The 22614-nt window shown below is 43.1% G+C and overlaps 1 protein-coding gene across 1 annotated transcript; it reads left to right on the top strand.

Annotated features, from left to right (window-relative positions):
- Positions 1-2902: 2902 nt before the first annotated feature.
- shv (DnaJ heat shock protein family member shriveled) lies at positions 2903-20495 on the top strand. Its single transcript, XM_050193616.3, has 8 exons — positions 2903-2992; positions 3692-3943; positions 4706-4978; positions 6227-6309; positions 8214-8271; positions 15816-15927; positions 18850-19009; positions 19543-20495. The coding sequence occupies exons 1-8, from the start codon at positions 2922-2924 to the stop codon at positions 19605-19607; spliced, it is 1074 nt and encodes a 357-aa protein (XP_050049573.1). The 5' UTR covers positions 2903-2921; the 3' UTR covers positions 19608-20495.
- The last annotated feature ends 2119 nt before the right edge of the window (positions 20496-22614 follow it).

Raw genomic sequence — 22614 nt, 5'->3', positions numbered from 1 at the left:
ACGGTCAGCAGAAGCGACGTTGCTGTCTTCAAGCGAGCTGCCTCGAAGTGAATGATGAGGCGTGAACAATAACCGTGACAACTGCATGCCGCTGGTGGGACGTCCCCCGCTCTGAAGGACCGCCAGACACGACAGCGTCTTTTAAGCCCAAAGCCTGAAGTGCCTCATGGGTCGAAACATCCGATGTCCGACGTTAGCGAAGAATTGACCGTCCGGCGTTATGGCACCAAAATTCAATGGAACCAGAATTGATGGGAGTCGAACTCACGACCTTTGATGGTAGTCGAACCCACGACCTTTGGTGTTAATTAAACGAAGTTATTTAAGGAACAGGTAAATCATATATAATTAATTAAGGCACTCGAACCCACGACCTTTGGTGGGAGTCGAACCCACATGAAGATATGGGCGAAACGGCCATACCTCCAAGTTGGATTTTAATGGACATTATCAAGGTCGAGAGTCGAGCCCACGACCTTTCGTGTTAGTGAACCCTCGTGTTACCTTTGGTGTTAATTAAGGCGAAGTTGATTAAGGCACTCGAACCCACGACCCAACATGGAGATATGGGCGAACCGGCCATATCTCCAAGTTGGATTCCAACTGACATCGTGAACGCCGAGAGGCGAGCCTGCTACCTTTGGTGTTAATTAAGGCGAAGTTATTAAGGTACCGTTAATTAAAATATACCTAATTAGGATATTCGTACCCACAAACTTTTGTGGGAGGGGACCCCGCGACCTTTGGTGTGAATTAGGCCGAGAATTCGAATGAGAACGTAAGTAATTTAATTAATGTCTCGTGGGCGCGCAGGCTTTCGCCTTCATCGCTTTTAGCGTAAGCTAAAGGGACTGTCAACTTTTTTACGTAATAACAACATACGCACGCTTTTATTGGAGCCTCAAATAAATAAAGCTACTACAGCTATCTACATAGAAAGATTGAGAGAGGCAAGGAAAGGCAGGGAGGTTAACCAGGCGCACGTCCGGTTTGCTACCCTGCACTGTGGGAAGGGTATAGAAGGGTGGAAAGAGCGAAAGAAGGGAAGAGACAGAGCAAAAGTTGCGTGCACACAATTAATTATGGTGTTACGGGGAAAACTAAAAATTGCCTGAGTTACTGCAGGCCAGTGCGAATAGTACGCGTTCGGTTCAATTCGCTTTCGACGCGCCTTTCGTTTTTAAAATATTGGCTCAAGTTACGAGGGCCACCCTGTACATCATTGAAGCTTGCAGTCTTCGCGCTGCAGTCATTTAGGTGGATGAACTGCATGGGCGCGTTTACTGGTCCCAATTGGGGAAGTGGTATCTACGTAGCCTTTTCATTTTTTAAAAATTCCTGGAGCTCTGCAGACGCATATGCTACGAATAAAGTCTCATTCTATTTGTGTTGGTATATCAGTCAAATGCACTCCTTCGTAATTCCTGCCCGCCGTGGTAGCCAAGTGAACAGAGTGTTTTAGATTAGAGGGACGCTAGCGGGCCCCAACGCTTGCGTCCCGGCCGCGGCGGCCGTATTCCGATGTGGGTGGAATACAAGAACGCTTGTGTACCATGCAGTGGTGCACGTTAACGAACCCCAAGTGGTCAAAACTCTGAGCGACCGCCCCCCCCCCCCCCCCCCCCCCACACACACACTACGGTGTGCCACATAATCATATCTTGTTCTGGCACGTAAAACCCCATAATTTAATTAATAAGTAATTAACTCTTATTTACTGCATAGTAAGATCGCCCAAGCCCTTCGCACCCTAGTTAAACTGTTCCTAAGATTAAATTATGGGGCTTAAAGTGTGCCTAAATCTAAGTACACGATCTTCTTTACATTTAGCCCTCTTCGAAAAGCGTAGCCGCTGCAAGCTGGGAATCGAACCCGGCACCCCATGCTTAGTAACGCAACGTCATAACCTAGCCTGCTTCTCTATTTCACACACACACACACACACACACACACACACACACACACACACACACACACACACACACACACACACACACACACACACACACGCGCGCGCGCGCGCGCGCGCACGCACGTACGCACACACGCGCACACACGCACACGCACACACACACGCACACACGCACACGCACACACTGGTGAAATGTCATCCAGAACAATATATTTTCCGAACGAAAAGAGTGAACGAAAAGTGAAACACTTCTCGCGTCGGTTCTCGGCCAAGGCAGTGGTCTGACGCCTGCAAAGGCACTGTATTTGCTTGTATCTATAGGAGATATTCCATTCATATGAGCAGAAAAGCGAATTAAATTAGTAAAAGCATCAGCAATGCAAAGCAAATGACTCTGGTCTACTCTGGTCTGGTCTGGACTTTGAACTTATACAAAGCCAACTTCGTGTGATGAAATTTCATGCTTAACTGGTTGGAACCTAAAGTTATATCTGTTTTACTTCAACAATACCGAACTGTATATTCATTGTTCATGCATTGGAGCTATGAAGGCGCTCAAGCTTTAGTTTTTTATCCTACTTCATTAATGCATAATTTTTGTCCCCTTTTATTTCGCCGTAATTACCACGTTTGGAACATTCATCATCGCTACTGCGCACCGTGATTATTTCATTACCTTTCCCCAATCGATCTGCGTGCGGAAAGCCGACTGATTTGAGTAAAACGCATTCTAGGACGAAACAGTAACCGTTTGCTATTCGGCGAGTATGCTAGATATTTATTTCTTTCGAAATAAGAACCTGAAATGGTGTGCATATATTTTACTTAATTCACGTCTTCGTCGCTCTGCCATCACCATCTTTCATTACAAAAGCGAAAGCGCCGTCTTTCGATTTTCGGTTTCGTTTCTACGATAGCCAATCAAAAACTACCAGCAGACCGCTCTTGAGGTGACGCAACTCTCGATCCTTACCCAGCATTCACCTTGATACACGTGTATAACACAACAATGGCGTCACCGGCGCTCGGGTTGCTGACTTGCTACGTTCTTTTGCTTCTAATTGCTCAAAGTTTAGCCGGGTAAGTGTTCAGAATCCTGTGTTCAGCGTCGATTAAGCATAATACATACTAGTTCCTTCAGTACGCTCGCTGCTTCGACTGTTTGAGTTCGTTCTGTAACTGATTGGAATGAATGAGATTGTCGGCTTGTTCTCGCCCCTAGCGATGCTTTGCTGTCAGATCATATCTTGCTCTCAAAAATTTGTGTGTGCACCGAAGCAACTGTATATTCCACTGTAATTTATCGTGCGCCCCTCGGCTACATGATTACAATTTCTTTGCGTTATCGGCTTGATCTGGTTGCTCAAAACTTCCAGTACACTTTGCTTCGCACCACGTCAACATTATGCAGCCAGCTCGATGGCTTTTATCGGTTCTTGAATATGCTGCTGCTGTTTTAGTTAGTATGTTGCTGAATACGATAGGGGTAGCATTGGGTTTTGTTGATGTATCGTACATGTGTTAGTGGCGAATCCGTTGCAGCAGCCTCGTTTTACGTTGCCTACACAGGGGGTTTTATCGAAAGTTATGCTCAAAGTTTAGTATAGCTTGCTTGTAAAGGTACATTGGCACTGTGTGCGTGTACTGGGCCTGCTATAGGTTTGCCAAGAAACAGCGCAGGGAACGCGGACGTAGCGAAGTGACACGCAAGCGCTACGCTGAATGCTTATCTCTTGGCTTGATATTGGTAGACGTTAACACATTCATCTTATGTTTCAGGAGAGACTTTTACAGTATTTTGGGTGTGTCACGTAACGCTAATACAAACCAAATCAAGAAAGCATACAGGAAGCTTGCCAGAGAGTTGCATCCTGACAAGAACAAGGAAGATCCCCATGCACAAGAAAAGTTCCAAGACCTGGGAGCAGCGTATGAAGTACTCTCAGACGAAGAAAAGCGAAAAACGTACGACCGGCATGGCGAAGAGGGATTGAAACATGATTCGTTTGGCGGAAGTGATCCGTTCGCAAGGTGACATATCTATATATTTTTTAACTATTTGTAAATGCAGTTTCTACAGTTTGTAAGCAGCAAAAAGATTGCCTTTTCTGCTGGTTACAAAATATGTTTCTAATATTTGATTACCGTTCCTTGTAGTTACATACACATAGCAGTTTTGAGTTGTTGCAATCCAGGAAATTAGCATTGTGCAAGTGCTGTTGGGTGTTGCCTTTGATGCTATGTTAGGGGTGGTGTTTTGGTGCTTTCTGGAGAATAAATAATCAAGACAGTGCTTTGTCAACCTCTGCATTATGTGCCACTATGTTCAAATGATTGCTATTCTTGTGTTATTTCGTAGCAATACTTCACTTGAATACTTCAAATTATTTTATATGCCTAGAGTGATGAGTAGTATGGAAGCAGACTTTCACATTATTTACTTCAAATTTTCTAGTGATCATTTCAAGACTATTCTCCTATACCAGGTCTTAGCAGTTACTATTATGCTATTGATACATGTTGGTAGTAATATATACAGAATTGGTATATTTGTAATTCTGTGTAACTTGTTTGTGTTGTACCCAACATATGACACCCCACATTTTGGCAGTTAGTGCAAAACTCTTCTTTACTCATGCTTTCTGCAGCAGCAGTGAATAGACTTTCTAAGGAAATTTTCTAGCAGTATGCTGTTGGTGCCAGATGCATCAAATTTGCTTTTTCAGAACTGTTGTTTTTGTCGCTAATTGATGTGCTTTCCTCTCACTTTATTGTTTCACTTTCTTTTGGCAGTTTCTTCGGAGATTTTGGCTTCTTTGGTGATGGACATCGAAATGAGCAACGTGAGATCCCACGTGGTGCAGATGTGGTTATGGACCTTTGGGTCACGTTGGAAGAGCTGTATCAAGGCAATTTTGTGGAGGTTGTCCGCAACAAGCCTGTGGCAAAACCAGCCAAAGGCACGCGCCGTTGCAACTGTCGCCAGGAGATGGTTACCCGACAGCTGGGCCCCGGCCGTTTCCAAATGATGCAGCAGACAGTCTGTGATGAATGCCCCAATGTCAAGTGAGTTCGTATCTTAATGTAATAGTTAGCAATTTTAAACTGGGGAGGGGTACAATCACATGGTGTGAAAGATGAACTTCAATGAAACAACCAGAAAAAAATGGCAGATAACCTTTATATTATTGGGATAGCAATTATACAGACAATCCAGCAGCACTTACGGCATTGACGTCATTTCTTGGCTTCGTGCAGTGAAAGAAAGACAAAAATAATTGCGTTCTCAACGTGCAGTGAGCCCTCTTTCTCTCCCCTTTTCAACTCATTTTTTTCTACCCATAGTCTGTGTGCAGTTAGGGTCCTTGAACACTGAGTAATGCACCATCTCAGCGAGCACTTAATGTCTGGTTGTGTGTGGGATGAACTGCAGCTCAACACCGGAGGCGCCAAGACATGGCAGTGCAAGAACATAAGGCTGAAGCAAAGCAGAAATGTTGATAAGGCCCTGCAGTTCGGTAGCAGGATGCGGACACACATTGCACTTGGCGTGAGGCTGCAAAAGTGCCCATAAAGAAACCAGCCTTACTCCGTGTAATGGTCCAATACTTGGTTATTGCTCTTTATTCACCCTTTGAGAGAAACTGTAGTAGTTTACAGAAAATTTTCGTTGCTTTTTTGAAAAGCTCATATAAAGAAGAGCAAGTGATGTCGTTAAAGGGGCATTGAACCCACCGTGGTTGCTTAGTCGCTACGATGTTGAGCTGCTAAGCACAAGGTCACGGGGATCAAATCCTGGCCTTTGCGGCCGCATTTTGATGGAGGTGAAATGCGAGAACACCTGTGTACTTAAATTTAGGCGCACATTAAAGAATCCCAGGTGGTCAAAATTTCCGGAGTCCCCCATTACGGCGTGCCTCGCAATCAGATTGTGGTTTTACGTAAATCTCCATAATTTAATTTTTAAAGGGGCATTGACATATTTATTTCTGGACACATTAACATTAGCCTTCCCAGTTTGTAGCTTTTGTTTTCAGATGTGTGTACAAGCACACCCACAGCAAGGTCCACCTGTTAAGTGAAATATGGCTGAGCTGTGCTGTGAAGCATTTTAGCTTTGACTGACCATTGGTACCTGAAGAAAGAAAAACAAAACCCATTGTTTGTTAGATGTAGGCGAACAGTATACATTTGAGATCTATGAATTATTATGGTACAGCTGAATGATATCTCTCTGCTTCTGAACATGAAGCACAGAAAGTATAAGTCTCCATGTCTCTTATTAAGGCTGTGATGTCTGCCATTCCTTTTTAGGTTGGTGAACGAAGAGAAACTTTTGGAGGTGGAAGTTGAGGCAGGCATGAGGGATGGCCAAGAGCAAGTCTTTGTGGCAGAAGGTCAGTGACAAATATTAGTGCGTATGTAGATATTGTGTACACATACATAAATACTCGTGAATGTGGACATGGAAACATTCAGCGCTGTAGCACCATTAGTAGTGCAACACAATCTTAATGCAGAGGTTGTGGGTTCAGCTCCCACCAGCGGCAGGTCTCAATTAAAACTTTAAATTTCCTCTTTGCTTTCCTTGGCTTCATTTGGTGGTGACTGATAAACATTGGGGCCCTCTATTTTCCTTCTCTTTCACATGTAGAAGCAAGGCATATGTGAACCATTTACTGCTAAAAACTTCTCTTTAGCTTTCTTTTTTTCCAACACTTTCATTTTGATATCTGTGTTCTTAATGGGGATTGCAGGAGAACCGCAGCATTAGCTCAATGCTTTGTACTTTCCAGCACCTTTCCAGCAATGGTGCTCATGAAGTTCCACATGACAGGAATAGAGGTAATGAAGGGTTCAAGGAAATGCATGCCTCTCGAGAAGATGACTTACAGGCCTTTAGTGTTGCTCAGCACAATTCTTGGTATTGATAAAGAAACGCAGGGGGGTCTCCTCAAAGGTGAGGTTACATTTGATGCTAGCCATGTTATGTGTTGCAAAATTAAGATGACCATGAGCACCGTTATTAGGTCAAATCTTGTGCGAGAAAAAGAAAAGTGGCCAGAAATTGCCCGATGTCGATCTAGATGACAGCAAGTGAGCTTGAGTCATGAGAGTACATTTGATGTGTCCAGCACCATCTAAAACATCTACAGTTACTGAAGAAAATGCAGTGCTTTGCTTCTCGTCAGCTTAAATTCGAGGTGACTTTTTCCCGACCTTTTGATTTAGGTGTCAGCTTATATTGGGCAAATATGTATGCTCTGGCTCCTAACACAGACAATAGGATAGGTTATTTATTGTTGTATTTTATCAAAACATTTTCATTTTATCTTATGTGTGTGTGTGTAATGAGCAAGGTTAATCAGGAGCCTAAGTGCTCGACTTATGGTAACCACCAAATGAAGCCAACAGACAATTTCGAGATAGAGACAAATAAAAGCTGAATCTGAGAGAAAGAGACATTTTTCCTTAGCATACCGGCAGCACATTCCCCTTCATCTTGCAGTTTCTCGGTCCAGAACCGCTTTTTAATACAGACACAGTCCTAGGTTTTTTCAGAGATGTGGTCTTACATGTTATTAGTCCCATGCATTCATAGTGCCTCCTCTCTTTAGAGGATGCCGCTGGGATAGTTGTACTGTATAGTACATTCCTCCAGGGCCTTGTGTTTCAAGGGCTCTGGTGAGGCAGTTGTGCTGTAGCTAATTTTTGCATCTTACATGTTCTGCATATCATATCATTCTTCGCAATGCTTTGTAAGGCTCATAGTACTGATCATTAGTCATCGCCATAATCTTATTGCAGGTAGAATTTACGCTCTTTACAGCGACTATTTTTAGGCCCTTCCACAGCCACGTCACATCAACTTCACAGAACTCATCATTCCACCGCGAAATCAATAACACTGTCTTGGCACACTTTGGCCATAGCTGGCCCTCGAGTCACTAAACAATACACATTCATTCAATGAAGCTGAGGAAAGCATACAAGAAATTCACTGTGTGTGTTTAGTGTAACTGTTGAAATGTTTGTGTGCGAAATTGAAATGTGTTAAGTGAGAGGGAAAGAAGAGGGTGTATGATGACTGGGACATAACAGTAGTTGCGATGATTACATAATATTGACCTGGCATGAGCCATATGTTTGTTAATTACCTACTTTTTCTTTATCATTAAGCATGCTTTTAGTATGTTTGATTTTGCTCCTAGATGGTTTACATATGTATATATTTAAAAGTACTATTGAACTGAGGTCAGTAGCTCGTTCCTAACTTGTTCTTTTTCTTGTCCCTATGCAGGTGAACCTCATATAGATGGCGAACCTGGGGACCTCAAGTTGCGGATTCGAACTATGCCGTAAGATTGTTGACTTATGCAGTGTTGATATTTGTTTACTTTAGAAAATCAGTCTGAATATTAATTTATGCTCCAGCAAGTGTGGAAAAAAAATATACTATATAGGGAAAATATCATGTCTACAGACCCACACACATGAGCTGTTCAGCTGTTACTGGGCCAAGGGGCAGTGATAACAGCACATGTATTCTTTCCGTGATGCACCAACAGCCCAGCAGCGCCCTGCGATTGTTGCGTACCTCATCAAGGAAACTCGTTGCCCTGAGCGGCAAGCCTGACGTGAACAGCTTGAAAGTCGCGAGTTCAATCTCAGCCGTGGTGACTCCATTCCGATGGGGGTGGAATGTAAAAAAACATCAGTGTACCATGCAACAGGCGCACATTAAAGAACCCCAGGTGTCCAAATTAATCCGGAGCCCCCCACTACCTTGTGCCTCATAATCAGATTTTGGTTTTGGCACATAAAGTGCCATAATTTTATTGAAAGTAACAGCTTGGTTTCCAGTTGAGACGGTTTGATTGCACTGTTGTCCCATGCGCACGGGTGCACAGTTACATGGTGTTTTCCATATTTCAGGGTATTTCTCTCTTAAAAAGTACATGTGATGTGTACCTTGCTAGAAATGCCTCATTTTGACATATCTTACTATATTTTACAATCCCTAATCTGGATAATTAAAATTAAAATTAAAAAGTTAGCGAATTACTTTGAACTAATGGGATGTCGGGCACTAAACAAAATTACTGGTGGTTTCTCTAAAGAACATGCACTTAATCTTATTTTTGTGGAATAATCTCTCTCTCTCTTTTATTGTGGCGCATGATAGCTAGGAAGGATGCATTATTTCAGGGTTTTCCTAAGGATTGTTTTTCACAGAAGCTTACATATTAAAATAGCTCAAGTTAGTAATTAGAGAATTGTGAAAAATTGGACTAAATCTTTAACCAAAAGAGCAAACCATTAATCCTAATGCATCAACTAAAGGAGTTTATAATTGGTTCCAGGCGTACATAAAGCAGATGCTGCTAATTTCGGCAGCACAATAAACTCTGGCCACTTTCACGCAGGGAACCTAAACTGAAATGCCAATGAGCACAACTGTTGCGGGCTCAGTAGGTATCCTTGAGTGATGGTATTGTTCACATCTCACTGTTGGGCAAGCATCAAGCGAGTGATATAGCAACTTGATAAAGATGCTTGTCCAACAGTGATGAGGACACTAGCCCAACAATTATTGCATCTTCCCTATGTTTCAGAATTTGAACGCATTTTCTGAAACCCTGTATGGAGTCGCACGCACTTTGCAGGTGGCAACTGGATCGGTGACTGGGAATGTTTATGCACAGAAATGCTTTGGGCTTGGCATAAGAATTCAAAGATGACAACCAAGCATCATACAGGGGTTTGGTTGAACAGAAGAAGCAGATGGGCACAGATGCAAAGGAGGCACTTGATGAACAAACTCTTACAATGTATTCTGCTTTATCTCTAGTCCCAGCACCGATCCCCATTCTTTTACTCTTTTATCATTGTGGCCTAGTGTGCTGACATAGTAGTATTGATAGTAGTAGTCAAATATATCCCCTTTAGGCACTACCATATTTTTCCATGTATAGCCTGCGCCCCTAGTTACAACAGCCCGGAAAGAAACAAAAAAATCTGTTGAACGCGAAGCTTTTCCCCAATGCAAACTGAATCAAAGTCCAAAGCCAACTACCACGCAACAAACCCAAGAAATGCTGAGCGACCCGATGCTATGCATATGTGATTTGATTGCTTGTTTAGGACTATCATATTTGAGCGTTGAAGTTCAATGAAGACACATTTCATTAAATTGCGTAGCCTTTATTTTAGATCATGTAGCCGTTGATTACACGCACACACTTTCACAGACGACTCTACACTTTTGTTTGCGTATGGCAGCCTCTTCTGTCATACACTGCACCCGCGGCCTACCCATGGTGACGGCTGGGAATGCATTACGTGATGTGCATAATGCAATGCAGATATATACAGTTTGTCTGGGTAGTGTGGCGTTCAACCATCTTTCTTTAAGAAAGGGGCTTTTATTTTTTTTTTCTTTCCAGATCCTAAGACGAGCTCGTGTTGATGCGCACTTGCTGTCTCTGATAAGCAGGGCAGCTCAGTTAATCGCGACAGGGGTGGTGTCATGCCTAGCAGATGTAACTTGCACTTCCAGTGAACTTTGTGCGTGCACTACTCTTGCTGAGCTCGTCACTTCGCGCCGTTATCAGGCACTGACCGGCCGGCCAGTCGACGCTGGCGCGGTACTGCAAATGTGAACTGTAGTGTTCTACGCAGATGTGTAAGTTGGCTTTCCTGCAGTGCATTTTTGGCGTTCATGGAGGAATCAGTGAGACATAGAAACCTTCACTTTAAAACATTTGCGCGGATAATCCGTGGAAATAATTGCATGCAGCGATGCTAAAATCCTTGCAAAAAGTTTCCATTCGCATTTGCACGACTTGTCCATGTTGTATCTTCGGGGAAAATGGTTCTTTGCCCCTTCCCCCCCCTCCTGCGGACATGATTAGGGTCACTTCGCAGCTAGCATCCGTACGACAGGATGACAGTGTGGACAGAGCAGCCCTTGCATGGGCAACGACGACGGAGCAAACGCGACTGAGCCGTATCGTGAAGTGCTTCACACGAACTGAGGAAGCACTGCATGCTTGGGTGATGTGCATATGATCACATGATATGCAAGCTCAAAGTGTAATGTGCTCCACCGTGCGACAGCTTTATCATCGGCTTCTGCTTTGGTAGGACAGCCATTGAGCGCAGCTCATTGTGATCCGAGCTCTAGTTTGCCGGCGCCGCTTAACTACTAAACTCAACATGGCAACCTCATAAAGAGGAGGAAAATGGGCGACCATGGAAGGGAGAAGGGAGCTTCAACACACATGGGTGGGTAGAGAGTGGGGATCCCTAGGAGATAATGAAACTAAATGGTGGGGAACCTCGCCATAATTTTTCTTTTCTATTATTTGTACTAGAGGTTTGAAGATTGAGCCAATTATAGAGTTATTGGAGCAGATGTTGAATATGTAATTAGTTTTTGTCTAGTTTCTATATTCTACACGACAAAATATACTGATCATTGCAGGCACTTTCTTGTGTATTAAACTTTCACAAAAAATATCCTGCTGTAGGTCTTTGTAGACTGCAAAGTGCCAATATGTAACCAAACAGCTTGTACAATTAGTGGAACTATGAAAAAAAAAAAAAAAATTGGTACACTTAACTAATTTTTCACACAATCCCATGAAAATAATCTTGTGCACTTATAAATGTTCTATACTTAGGAAATTTAACGTACATACTCAAGATATGTGCAATGCTGATATCTACTTCATATTGCAATCTCTCTCAGCAGAAGTTGCAAAAGTACAAGGTTATATTTCATGGTATTGTGAAAAAGATTAGTTGAAGTAACCAAACTTTTTTTGCATAGTTCCAGTAATTGTACATGCTGTTTAGATAGATGTTGGCACATTGTGGTCTACGACAAACTATATAAGATGCAGCACAATGCTTTTTGTAAAAATTTAATACGCAAGGAAGTGCCTGCAATGATTGCTAAATTTTGCCATCATGTAGGACATAATTATATAAATCTAGCAGCTACACAAATGCTAATGACATATTTGAACTCTGCATTAGTAACTTTATAAGCAGTACAATTTTAAACCTCCTAGTACTAATAATAAAAAGAAAGTTTCAAGGAGCATCTCGTCTTAAGGTTTGGCTAAATGGTAACGTGCGCTGCGCTGCTGTGAATCCACACTTTAAGGCCAAATTTGCATGTAACCCACATTCTAACTTCACTGTTAACTTTTTAGCATTTTTGTTTGTGGGTTATATGTGCAAAAATGCAGAATGTGCACAGTTGTGCATGCGAAGGTAGTGCATGAATGTCAAAAGCACTGATTAAAATTATAATAAATAGAATGTCCCAGAATATTTCGAAATACTTTTGTTTGGACATGTGCTGCAAGTTTGAATAATAAGTGTAAAGTGCTTCAGTAAGTTGAGTTGGAAGGTGGACAGCTAGATATTTGCCTCCAGTGTCAGTTTGTCTTCATGAAAGGGAAAAGCATAATCCATCCGAATGCAGTGCGAAGCTACAAAGGAAACCCAAACGGGTTTCTCGGAAAGCTTCACAATTGAGGAAAAATTCGTCCTGGTCCAGGACTCGAACCCGAGACCAGTGCCTTTTCGGGGTGGTGGCTCTACCATCCGAGCTAACCATGAGGCTAGCAGACCGCAGTGCGAGAGTGAAACAATTTACAACTCGAAGCACAGGGACACTGAATATGGCAAATCAATCTTCACATAGTGAGTTCACTTATTTCATTGTTTTCACAATGTTTTACATCAGGCACATATTTTGGGTCTGGATAGGTGCTTTCCAAATATGCTAGACATTAAAGGAGTACTTACACAAAAGTTTGAAGTGGAGATAATGTGCGAGATCTATTTATGTGGACACACACACATCATCTGCAAAATATCCACGGCGAATATAGCCTAGAACATATTTAAAATAAATTTTAAGGTATGTGTGTGCAGCCAACCACAAAACACAGCACCTCACCACTTCAACATCAAGGAAGAATTGTAAATAACCGAGAAAACTCTGTCACGAATTTTCGTTGGCTGCCGTGCTGCTTGCGCGTGCTCTTCTCACTTGTTGCTTGTAATGAGACACTGTCTGTGTTGCTGCAACTGCAGAATTAAGCGGCAGTTCTTGTCCTATCCGCAGATTTCCTGCACCATCAGCTTGACTCTGCAGCACTGACCACGCACATATTGCGAGTACAGCACAATGCCACATATATACGCCGTTGTTGACTTCTGCCGAACACATTCAGGGTTGGGTATAGTGATGCATCGTTTTCCCCGCGATAGCCTTCACTGGCAGAAGTGGGCCATGTTTGTGTGTGCCACTGGACGCTTAAAGTAGACCTCACTGAAGGACAGTCCGATTTGCTCCCTTCATTTCGACCGTGCATGCTATAAACAAAACCCACCGATTTGTCCATTGAACATGGTCGATGCGAGGGTCTTGAGGTTCGTCCTTGCCGTCGCCGGCCACAATATCTTAGTCGCTGCTTTCTAGTGGGTTGAATCGAAAATGATTGGCCACATCTAATAGGGTAACGACCCCCCCCCCCCCCCCCCCCCCCCTGCAGGAAATCGTCGTCGCTGGGGGACGAAAACGATGACGACAATGGTTGCGAGAACATCGCAAAGCATGTGCAGGCATAGCAGACAAACTAGTAAAACGAAGCTTGTGCACAGCGCGTCAGAGCATACATCATAAGTTTTTGCGATCACGTGCCCATCTGTGTTTACATTGCTTCTCTGGCCCATCTCGTTGCTCTCTGAAACCGAAACTTGAACTGGTTGCTACAAACAAGACTCCAGATAATTACCTGTTGCACTCTGAAGTAAATGAGGTTTCGTGCCGTGATCGTGCCAGCTACTTATTAAAGCAGAAAAAAAAGCAGACAGAATTTTTGTGTCAGTACTCCTTTAAATTGTTATCTCATATCTGACATTCCTATAAGGCGTTCTCGCATGGAGTCCATTTTCTTTAATCTTGACAAAACTCACTGAAGAATTGAAAATTCCTAAATCATTTGGAAGTTCTACGGTTTTCATGATTCGGAAAGTACAAGAAATATGGTGAAACTAAATTTTTAATCGACAGAATTAACTGGCACCTGAAGGGGGTACATATGGGTCACTCATGGCCGATTGCATATATTTGTTTGTAGTATAGGACAGTTAATGTATAGAGAAAATGTGTGTATAAAACATATCTTGGAAATCAGTAAGGTTTGAACTCATTACCGCTTACTTTCGAACGAGGTTTTGATACAGAGCTCTGGGTTATGGGCTCAGCACGTTTCCATCGGTTTCCTTTGAGCCAGGCATTACAAGCATTAGAAGACTGTGCGCAACAGTGAAGAGGCCAGTGGCAATGAGACATGCCACTTCATGCCTGCTTTGGGGATGACTAGAGCGTGGCATTACAAGCACTGGAACACTATGCACTGTAGTGAAAAGGCAGACTTAGATTTCTATGTGCATCAAGATTCCTCGTGTGATGGATAAACCTGAAACAGTCAGAGGGAATGTTGGTGAATAAGCAGTCTGCACACATCACAGTATGGCGATAACATATTGTAAAAGACTAGAGCATTATGAGGTTCTTTTATAAACACAATTATCGGAAGTATAGCTGTCCCTTAGTTATTAAAAGCAGAGTCCCATGTTTTTTTTTTTTTTTAAGATAATTTTAGTTCTGATTAATTTTCTGCTTATACAAAATAATCCAAGAATTGCTTCACTTTGGACATTGTGGTTCGTCATATGTACAGTATGCAAAATATTCTGCCATTTCAAGCCGGGTACATTTCACCTGACTTGATCAGCCAGTTTACAGTGTTTGTCAGCAGAAGCAAATTATACCTGAGCCACGCGGGCCCGTTTCAAAGGCCCTTGAGTCGAGGGCTTTTGAAACTGCCAAACTCCATCGAACTCAAATGAGTTGTGTTGCTGCCTCACAGCAGTTTTCAACAGTCATCAAGAGTTACTTGTTTTACGTTACAAATGAGTGATGCAATAGTTGCCATACCATAGGTGTACAAAAAACAAGAAATACGGATGGATAATTTGCACTATCGGCTTACATATTAGTAACTCGATGGCTGTCAAATCTTCCTACCTATGTAACACCGGTATTAGTCTCACTTTGATGCAGGGGTATTCCCTCAACACAGCAGCTTATAGTTAATGGCACACTAGGTTAAATTTTGCCACTTCAGGCTTTAGGCTTAATCATCTACACCAAGTGGCTCCCATTCTTGCTCTGGTGAAAAAATACCACAATTTGCCTTCAACATTATACATAAGCAAATGGAACTCTCTTAAAATCTAACATCTCTGGCATAACAGGTCCATCATTATTTCACTCCGCATTACTGGGCTAGTTACAAACAGAAAAACATGGTTAACTTGACATCCCTGGCTCTGTCTTCATCTTGTTCACTTTGTGCATGCTTAATTTTTGCATTGTTATTTTCAGTGCTGGTATAGTAGAAGTTTGCACCTTTTTTATTGCCTAAATGTTAATATGGGTTTGGTCTGTACCTATAGTTATTGTATCTAGTTGCATGATTTCTTTTTTTTTCATCATTGCACTCCCAACTGTAAAGCTTAATGTAATGCATCTTACCCTGTATTCTATAATGATCCTCGACTTCAAGCTCTTCCTGGATCGACTCCGCCGAATTGAGCGCAGCACCGCCCCTCGAATGAAGAAGACACACTATGGTTAAGAATTTCTGTGGTGCGTCATTGAAATGCAGTGACCACTTCTGTTGAGGGGCAATGCTGCCATCCAACTTCTCAAGTCGAGGTTGAGTGGAGGAACATTCTATAATACAGGGGTTAGGGTTAGCAAGCATCTCGAAGTTCAAGCTCTTACATTTGCTTCATTGCTCTGTTACAGGCACCATGTTTTTGAGAGGAGGGGTGATGACCTTTACACAAACATAACCATTTCACTGACGGATGCTCTGGTAGGATTTGAAACTGAAATAACCCATCTGGATGGTCACAAGGTAAAGCAGTATATTTTCACAGTGCTCTTTGCTGTTCCCTTTTGCATTTGTGGCCAGCCATGGTTGCTTAGTGGCTTTGGCATTGCGCTGCTGAGCACAAGGTCGCAAGATCAAATCAACGGTTTTTGCATTTCAGTGGGGATGAAATGCAAAAACTCCTGTGTACCATGCATTGTGTGCACCTAAAAGAACTCGGGTAGTCAAAATTAATCCAGAGTCTCCCATTGTGGCGGGCCTCATAATCATTGGTAATGGTAATTAAAATTGGTAATCCGAAATTCAGAGTAGTCGAGCAGTCATTAGTATCCGCTCAGTAATTTCACCTTCATGCTCTTGCCTGCTTTGCAGCTAGTGACCAAGTGAAAGTGCTTGTTATCCAGTACACTGTATTTGTGCACGTATTGCTTGTATAAAATTTCAAGAAATTCCAGTTAAACGTTGGTCTGTGAATTAAGCAAGTATTTTGCCTTGCCATGAAGCCAAAAATCTGCACTGTGTACTGCGGTCAGCAGCTGTGAAAGTGCTCATGACTAATCATAAAAACAGAATTGTTTATGAAGATATTCTTCGTGCCTATATTGTGTGAGATTGTTTCTAGGGAGATATGTGCATTGTATACAATTATATGCGTTTCCTTTCTTTTTCCAAATGTTAATTGTAATTGAAGCTGTTGGTTACATTCCAGAGTGAGTTCATTGAGCTGTAGAAAAAAACATCAGTTTCTGCTTAATATTGTGCAGTCAAAACTGAATGGGGTTCTAGTGAGGCTTTCACAAACTGTAGGAGTGAGTTAACTTAACTTCAGTTCGCGGACGATTGCAGTACTCACTTCTACTTGTACAGGAGTACTGCATTAACTGTTACATAAATATCCTCCGGTGATCTCGCAAAATTTGTCCAATGTATTGGACGGGGGACGTTGCGTGCTGGGTGGCCACAGAAGCCTTGACGATCTCAGTAATTTATTTATTTACAGTATCTACAGTACACCCTGCAGCGCCAAAGCATTATAGCAGGGGAGTGGGTACAACATGAAGTGACTAGCACGAGAATATAATCACACAAAAGGGAGGGATGACAAAGCAGCAATGCATCAAGATTAAAAAAAAAAGTGCATGAAAAAAGTACATGAATAACAGTACAAGAAAATAAAGTTCATTCAGCCTGCAGTCATTGGTTTGGGAGAAGATTGCAATTACAAATTATTAATTAGTCTTAAAAATGCATCCCGAGGAGCACTCACAGCTTTGTCAGCTACTACAGTCGAAACCCCCGATAACGAAATCCCGCAACTATGAAATTCTCATGACTAAATATTTTCGTATCCCTGGCGAACGCCCATAGGATTCAATGCATTTTGTACGTCTTAACAACAAAATGTCGCTGTACCACAATCTCACATCAACGAAATTTGCCGGAACGTAACCCCACATATTACCTACTTGCGCAAGGCAAACAGGCTCCAAAATTTGCTCAAATGTGATTGCTTTGCACTAAAATTGCGTAAATACCACCACATTAAACTTGCGTGAGCACCGCCACTTTCCAAAGGGGACGCTCATAACATCCATCCATCCATCCATCCATCCTCGTTCGCGCATCGCACGATTTTGCGCACTGTGCACAAGGAAACATGACTAGCAGTATAATTCTGTGCTATTGTGCACAAGGAAACATGACTAGCAGTATAATTCTGTGCTATACGAATACTGAGGCAGAACAAGCAGATCGCAGAGCGGGATCACGTGCTGGAACACGGTAGAAAATGACAGTTTCGGTACCTGCACACGTGACTGCACGACCGTGGGAACAAGCAGACGAAGCGGAAGTACATCTCTCTTGCTTCAGTGCAAAGTAAAACAGGAAACATGCAGATATTCCGTTTGTGTGTTTTATTATTTCTCTAAACTTTCAATTCGTCAATTCAAGCAACAAATTGAACAGATAATAGATGTATTGAATAATTCTCTAAGTCACGTGTCACCATGACCGACGTCACACTGCAGGCATGATTACGTAGGCGCAGGGGCACGATTACGTCACCGTCCGGCTTGGGAGTATGGCGGCCGCAAGTGAAGAGGGAAACGGCGTTCGGATTGAAATTTCAGATCTTCTTGCGGCGCATAGCGATGTAATACTTTGCAGACACGATTGTTATCGCGCAATGTATGCACTGCGCTTGTAAGCTCAATATGGCCAGACCTGGTGAGGGGCACTTTAACGGCGCGGCTGCGCGGGCGTTCTTGAAACCGGTCTGCGATGTGGACAAAGTACACACCCGCGCAGGCGCCGTATCTTGAAAGCGATCTGCGATGTGGACAAAGTACGCACGGGCGCCATATATTAAAAGCAATCTGGGATGCGAACAAAGTGTGCATCCGTGCGGGCCACATCTTCAAATCGATTTGCGATGTGGACGAAGTGCGCCCACTGCCGGTAGCTTCGTATGTGCTGTGCTTTCCACGTTCGCGTTGAAGCGAGAGACAGCACGAAGGTGAATTCGCTCGCTGCTGCGGCCGCGCTTATCTTGCTTAATTTGCTATCGCAATCGATGCTTCGCTTTCGGGCGAAACTGCGACTTTTTTGTTTGTTTTTTACTTTGGACATTCGTCACTCACTCTCTGCAATAAAGTTGTTAGACATCGCGACGAAATTTTTGGAAGTGAGGTGTCTCGGATATTGCGTACTTTGGATAAAACGGACATTTCTTGTCTGATTATCAGGGTCCGTTGTAACGGCAGTCAACTGTATATATTACCCGTGTGCTTAGATTTAGGTGCACGTTAAAGAACCCCAGGTGGTCGAAATTTCCGGAGTCCCCCACTACGGCGTGCCTCATAATCAGAAAGTGGTTTTGGCACGTAAAACCCCATAATCTAATTTTTTTTTTTTTTTAACTGTATATATTATTTTTCTCTGCAGGTACCAATTACACGTGAGAAAATTACATGGCCTGGAGCAAGACTACGCAAGAAGAATGAAGGCATGCCAAACTACGAAAACAACAACCAGAAAGGAACCTTGTATGTCACTTTTGATGTGGACTTTCCAAAAGGTGACCTTAGCACCGAAGACAAGGAAGGTATGCCTACCAGTTATTCCTTTCTTCTTCTAAAGTGGGCCTGTTGCATGGTGCACCGAATGCCATGATGTAAAGCTGGGAGAAGACTTGTCAAGGTTTAGCTGAAACATAGAGGATGTCACACAAAGGGGCTTGTATACTAGCATCATGTACATCCTTCTCATAGGCAATTGTGATCATCCTTTGTTATAGACCTGTTTCACCAAACACATATGACACACTGCATTTAAGCAGGTAGTGACAATAGGTGCAATGCGGGAAAAAAAGCAGAGAAAAGTAAAAAGAAAACACACTTGCCATGCCTACTTTGTGAGGTGAAGGCCTTGGCAAAACCCAGTTTGACCTCAATTTTGCTCCCTAAGCTTGTTTTATGTCTACTTTTTGCTGTATATATGAAGGGCAACACATATCCACTCCTTGTCTCCACTGTAAATATTGTATACCTTATGAACATGTGTGACTGGTGCTGTCACATGTTTGAGATGATTATACCGCATTTTTCTCATATTTTTGGTGCCTTTCATTTTTTGCAGCCATCAAGAAAATACTTAAAGAGGAAAGCAAGACAAAAATTTATAATGGACTGCGGGGTTACTAGTGTGTCCCAGTGAACTGCTATAGTTGTACAGATTTCTTTTCTTTTTCACACATTTCTTATCCCTTCTGTGGAGGGCACCAAGTGGCATGCCAAGCATGGTTTTAACATGCAGTGTGTAAGTGTACAGACTATTTGAAACTGGCCACATTGTTTGTATGTGAGCATTTTCTGTTTTTCATCTTTTGAGTGGTTGCATCTAGAGGATGGAGGGGGAGGGGAGAGTGAAGAAAATAAAGTCTAACTTTTGGCCTGCCTGTTAAAATACCTGCTAAGTCAGTGCTGTTCTCTTTTTGTATACTCAAGCTGGTAGAAGTTTCTAACCCAGAATATGACTGAAAAAAAAAAAAAACTGGTGAACAGTACTCTTGGCATTCTGGTATAAGGCAGTCTAATCAGAACTGTATTAGCTCAATCAGTCATCTTAGATTATTTGCATTGATTTTCCTTTGTCAGATTGAAGCAGCACATTTGCAGATGTGACGTTAAATAATATTTATATAACTGTTCAGAAGGAAGGCTCTGCACCCCTCTCCCACTTTTAGACTACTTTCTGGCAAAATTTTATGCAATTTAGGATATTTAATGCATCATTAATGGCATGGTTTTGTGCCATTTACAACACAAATGCAGCAGCTGGAACCCTTTGTGATGTCAGGTGAAGGGTTCCCATGACAGCTCTGTGCAGGATCGGAGCGTAGCTCCTGTTGTACAGTCAGTTTTTGCTAAGTCGCACAACTCGTGTTCATCACATTTTTGAGCCCATTGTTTTGTATTGTTTCACACAAGTATTTCATCACAACTGCAGTGTGTGTTGAAAAAGAGTATGGAGTATGTACTATGCCTAGGATTTCCAAGTCATGTGAAATAAATTATGCTTGTTATACAGAGGACATGTGTGATAAGGACATGAATGCTTCAGTGCATTTGTGTGTGCTTGTATCTGTGGTGTTGCTGAACAGCAATGTTCTGCTTGCCAGAATAGCTGCAATATTGAGAAAATCAGTGGTGATGTTTTGGCTCACCTAAAGAAAATGAACCAGTGGGGACTTTATGGCTGAGTTTAAAGGCTAACTGCAACAGAATTTCAACGAAGTTTCAGAGAGTGCAGATATAGAGAAGTCTCGGAGCAAAATTTTGAGTTTGAAATACAAGTGAATGTGTTACGAAAGGCTGGCAAAAGTAGATATTTTCGATACTGAAACTGAAGAAAACACTGCCATTACTGCTCACTGGAAATTATGCATTACTCGGAATGCACAGACCCTCAGCATGACCTCGGCTAGATAGGGGGCTGCCCAAGGCACGCTTAAAAATCTGCAAGGCAACATGCCAGGACTTGTCATATCTGCTAACTACCAGGAGCATGCATCATCTGTTTAAGTGCTATCTAAAGGCTGTTAATAAGAAATTTAGAGAAGTGCCAGCCTTGTAGCTTTGCCAAGGTTGCTTCAGTAGCATATACTTCTACTTTTTTGCTAGAGTGAAATGTTGTTCAGTTGGCCTTTTATTGTAAAGAGCTTGTCCTCACCTTGGGGATGTTCAGAAAGCTGCTTTTAAGTTCACCAGTTTCACTCCTTGCTTTTGTGAAATGGCAGCAAATTCCTTACAGTACAGTACAGTAAAAGCTGTACAAAGTACAGCTTTTACAGTGAAATGACAGATATTGTCATGGTGCCACTGAGGGGACAAAGACGATCACCAACAAGATGAAAGAGACGACTTAGTGGGGCTAACCTAACGTTCGGCCATACTGGTTGTACCGGCCATATCTTCTGAAGAGTAAGCACGGTCCCATTTAACCTTATATCTCTGCCCGTATCATTTTTGGTGGAGGTGCTGGGTATTGCACAAGACTGAAATCCGCAGCGGGCTCGTACTCTGCCGTCCTACCATGCTGACAGACGACCAGGCCGATGGCTTAAGTACAGTGTTAGGATCCGCGACACCGCAACCGTCAGTCGTCTTGACCCATCCGCACGACTCCGGCTCCTTCTCTGGTAACGGCACCGAGAAAGTCGACATCGAAGAATGGCTTGGCATATATGAATGCGTTGCGGCACACAACCGATGGGACCTGACAGTGTTGCTCGCAAATCTTCTCTTCTACCTCCAGGGACCAGCACGCACCTGGCATGACACGCACGAAGAAGAGTTGACCAGCTGGAACGTAAGCAAGCAAAAACTTCGCGACCTCTTCGGCAAGTTCGCTGGTCAGAAGTGTGCCGCTGCGAAAGACCTATCCTCTCAGCCTCGGACAGCTACCGAGTCGTACGTTGTGTACATCCTTGATGTCCTAGCTTTTTGTCGATGCCAGTATGCTTGAGGCTGACAAAGTGAGGCACATTCTGAAAGGCATTGCCGATGATGCGTTTAACTTGCTCATTTTTAAAGACTGCTCGATGGTAGACGGAAATTATCCATGAGTGCAGACGTTTTGAAGACACAAAGAGCCGTCGCATTGCCGGACAGTTCGTGTGACTTCCCAACACCGCCGCTACGTCGTCGTGCAAAGATGCTCATTTGGCTATTCAATCGTCCACTACAGATAGCGTTGTCCGAATTGTGCGGCACAAAATCGAGGCTGCGGCGCCCTCTTCTTTCGCACGCCCTTCTGAGGATACGCAAGCGACGATCTCCCTCATACACGCAGTTGTCTGCGAAGAACTGGCCAATGCAGGAATTCAACCCGTGTGCTCCATCACGCGCTCTCCGCTTAGCGCTGCCCCTCTTCATCGACCTCCACCGATGTTTCAACGCCATCGAGATCCGGCCTAGTGGCGAACACCAGACAAGCCGATAGCTTCCATTGTAGTGGCGTGGGGCACATTTCTCACTTCAGCTTCTTCAGCCCTCATTTTCACGCCCCACATTCTCCTACCGCCACAATGACAACCAGTGCCAGCCATTTCATGCTCCAAATGACCCAACATACCCTGACTACAGCCCTTCTGCGTCCCTCAGACGCTCGAGCCGTTCGCCATCGCCGCACAATCGTCGGTCCCACTCG

Source organism: Dermacentor andersoni, chromosome 1 (assembly GCF_023375885.2).
Source record: "Dermacentor andersoni chromosome 1, qqDerAnde1_hic_scaffold, whole genome shotgun sequence".
Lineage (NCBI taxonomy): Eukaryota > Metazoa > Arthropoda > Arachnida > Ixodida > Ixodidae > Dermacentor > Dermacentor andersoni.
Note: the sequence above shows the minus strand (reverse complement) of the source record. Positions and strands in the feature narration are given on the sequence as shown.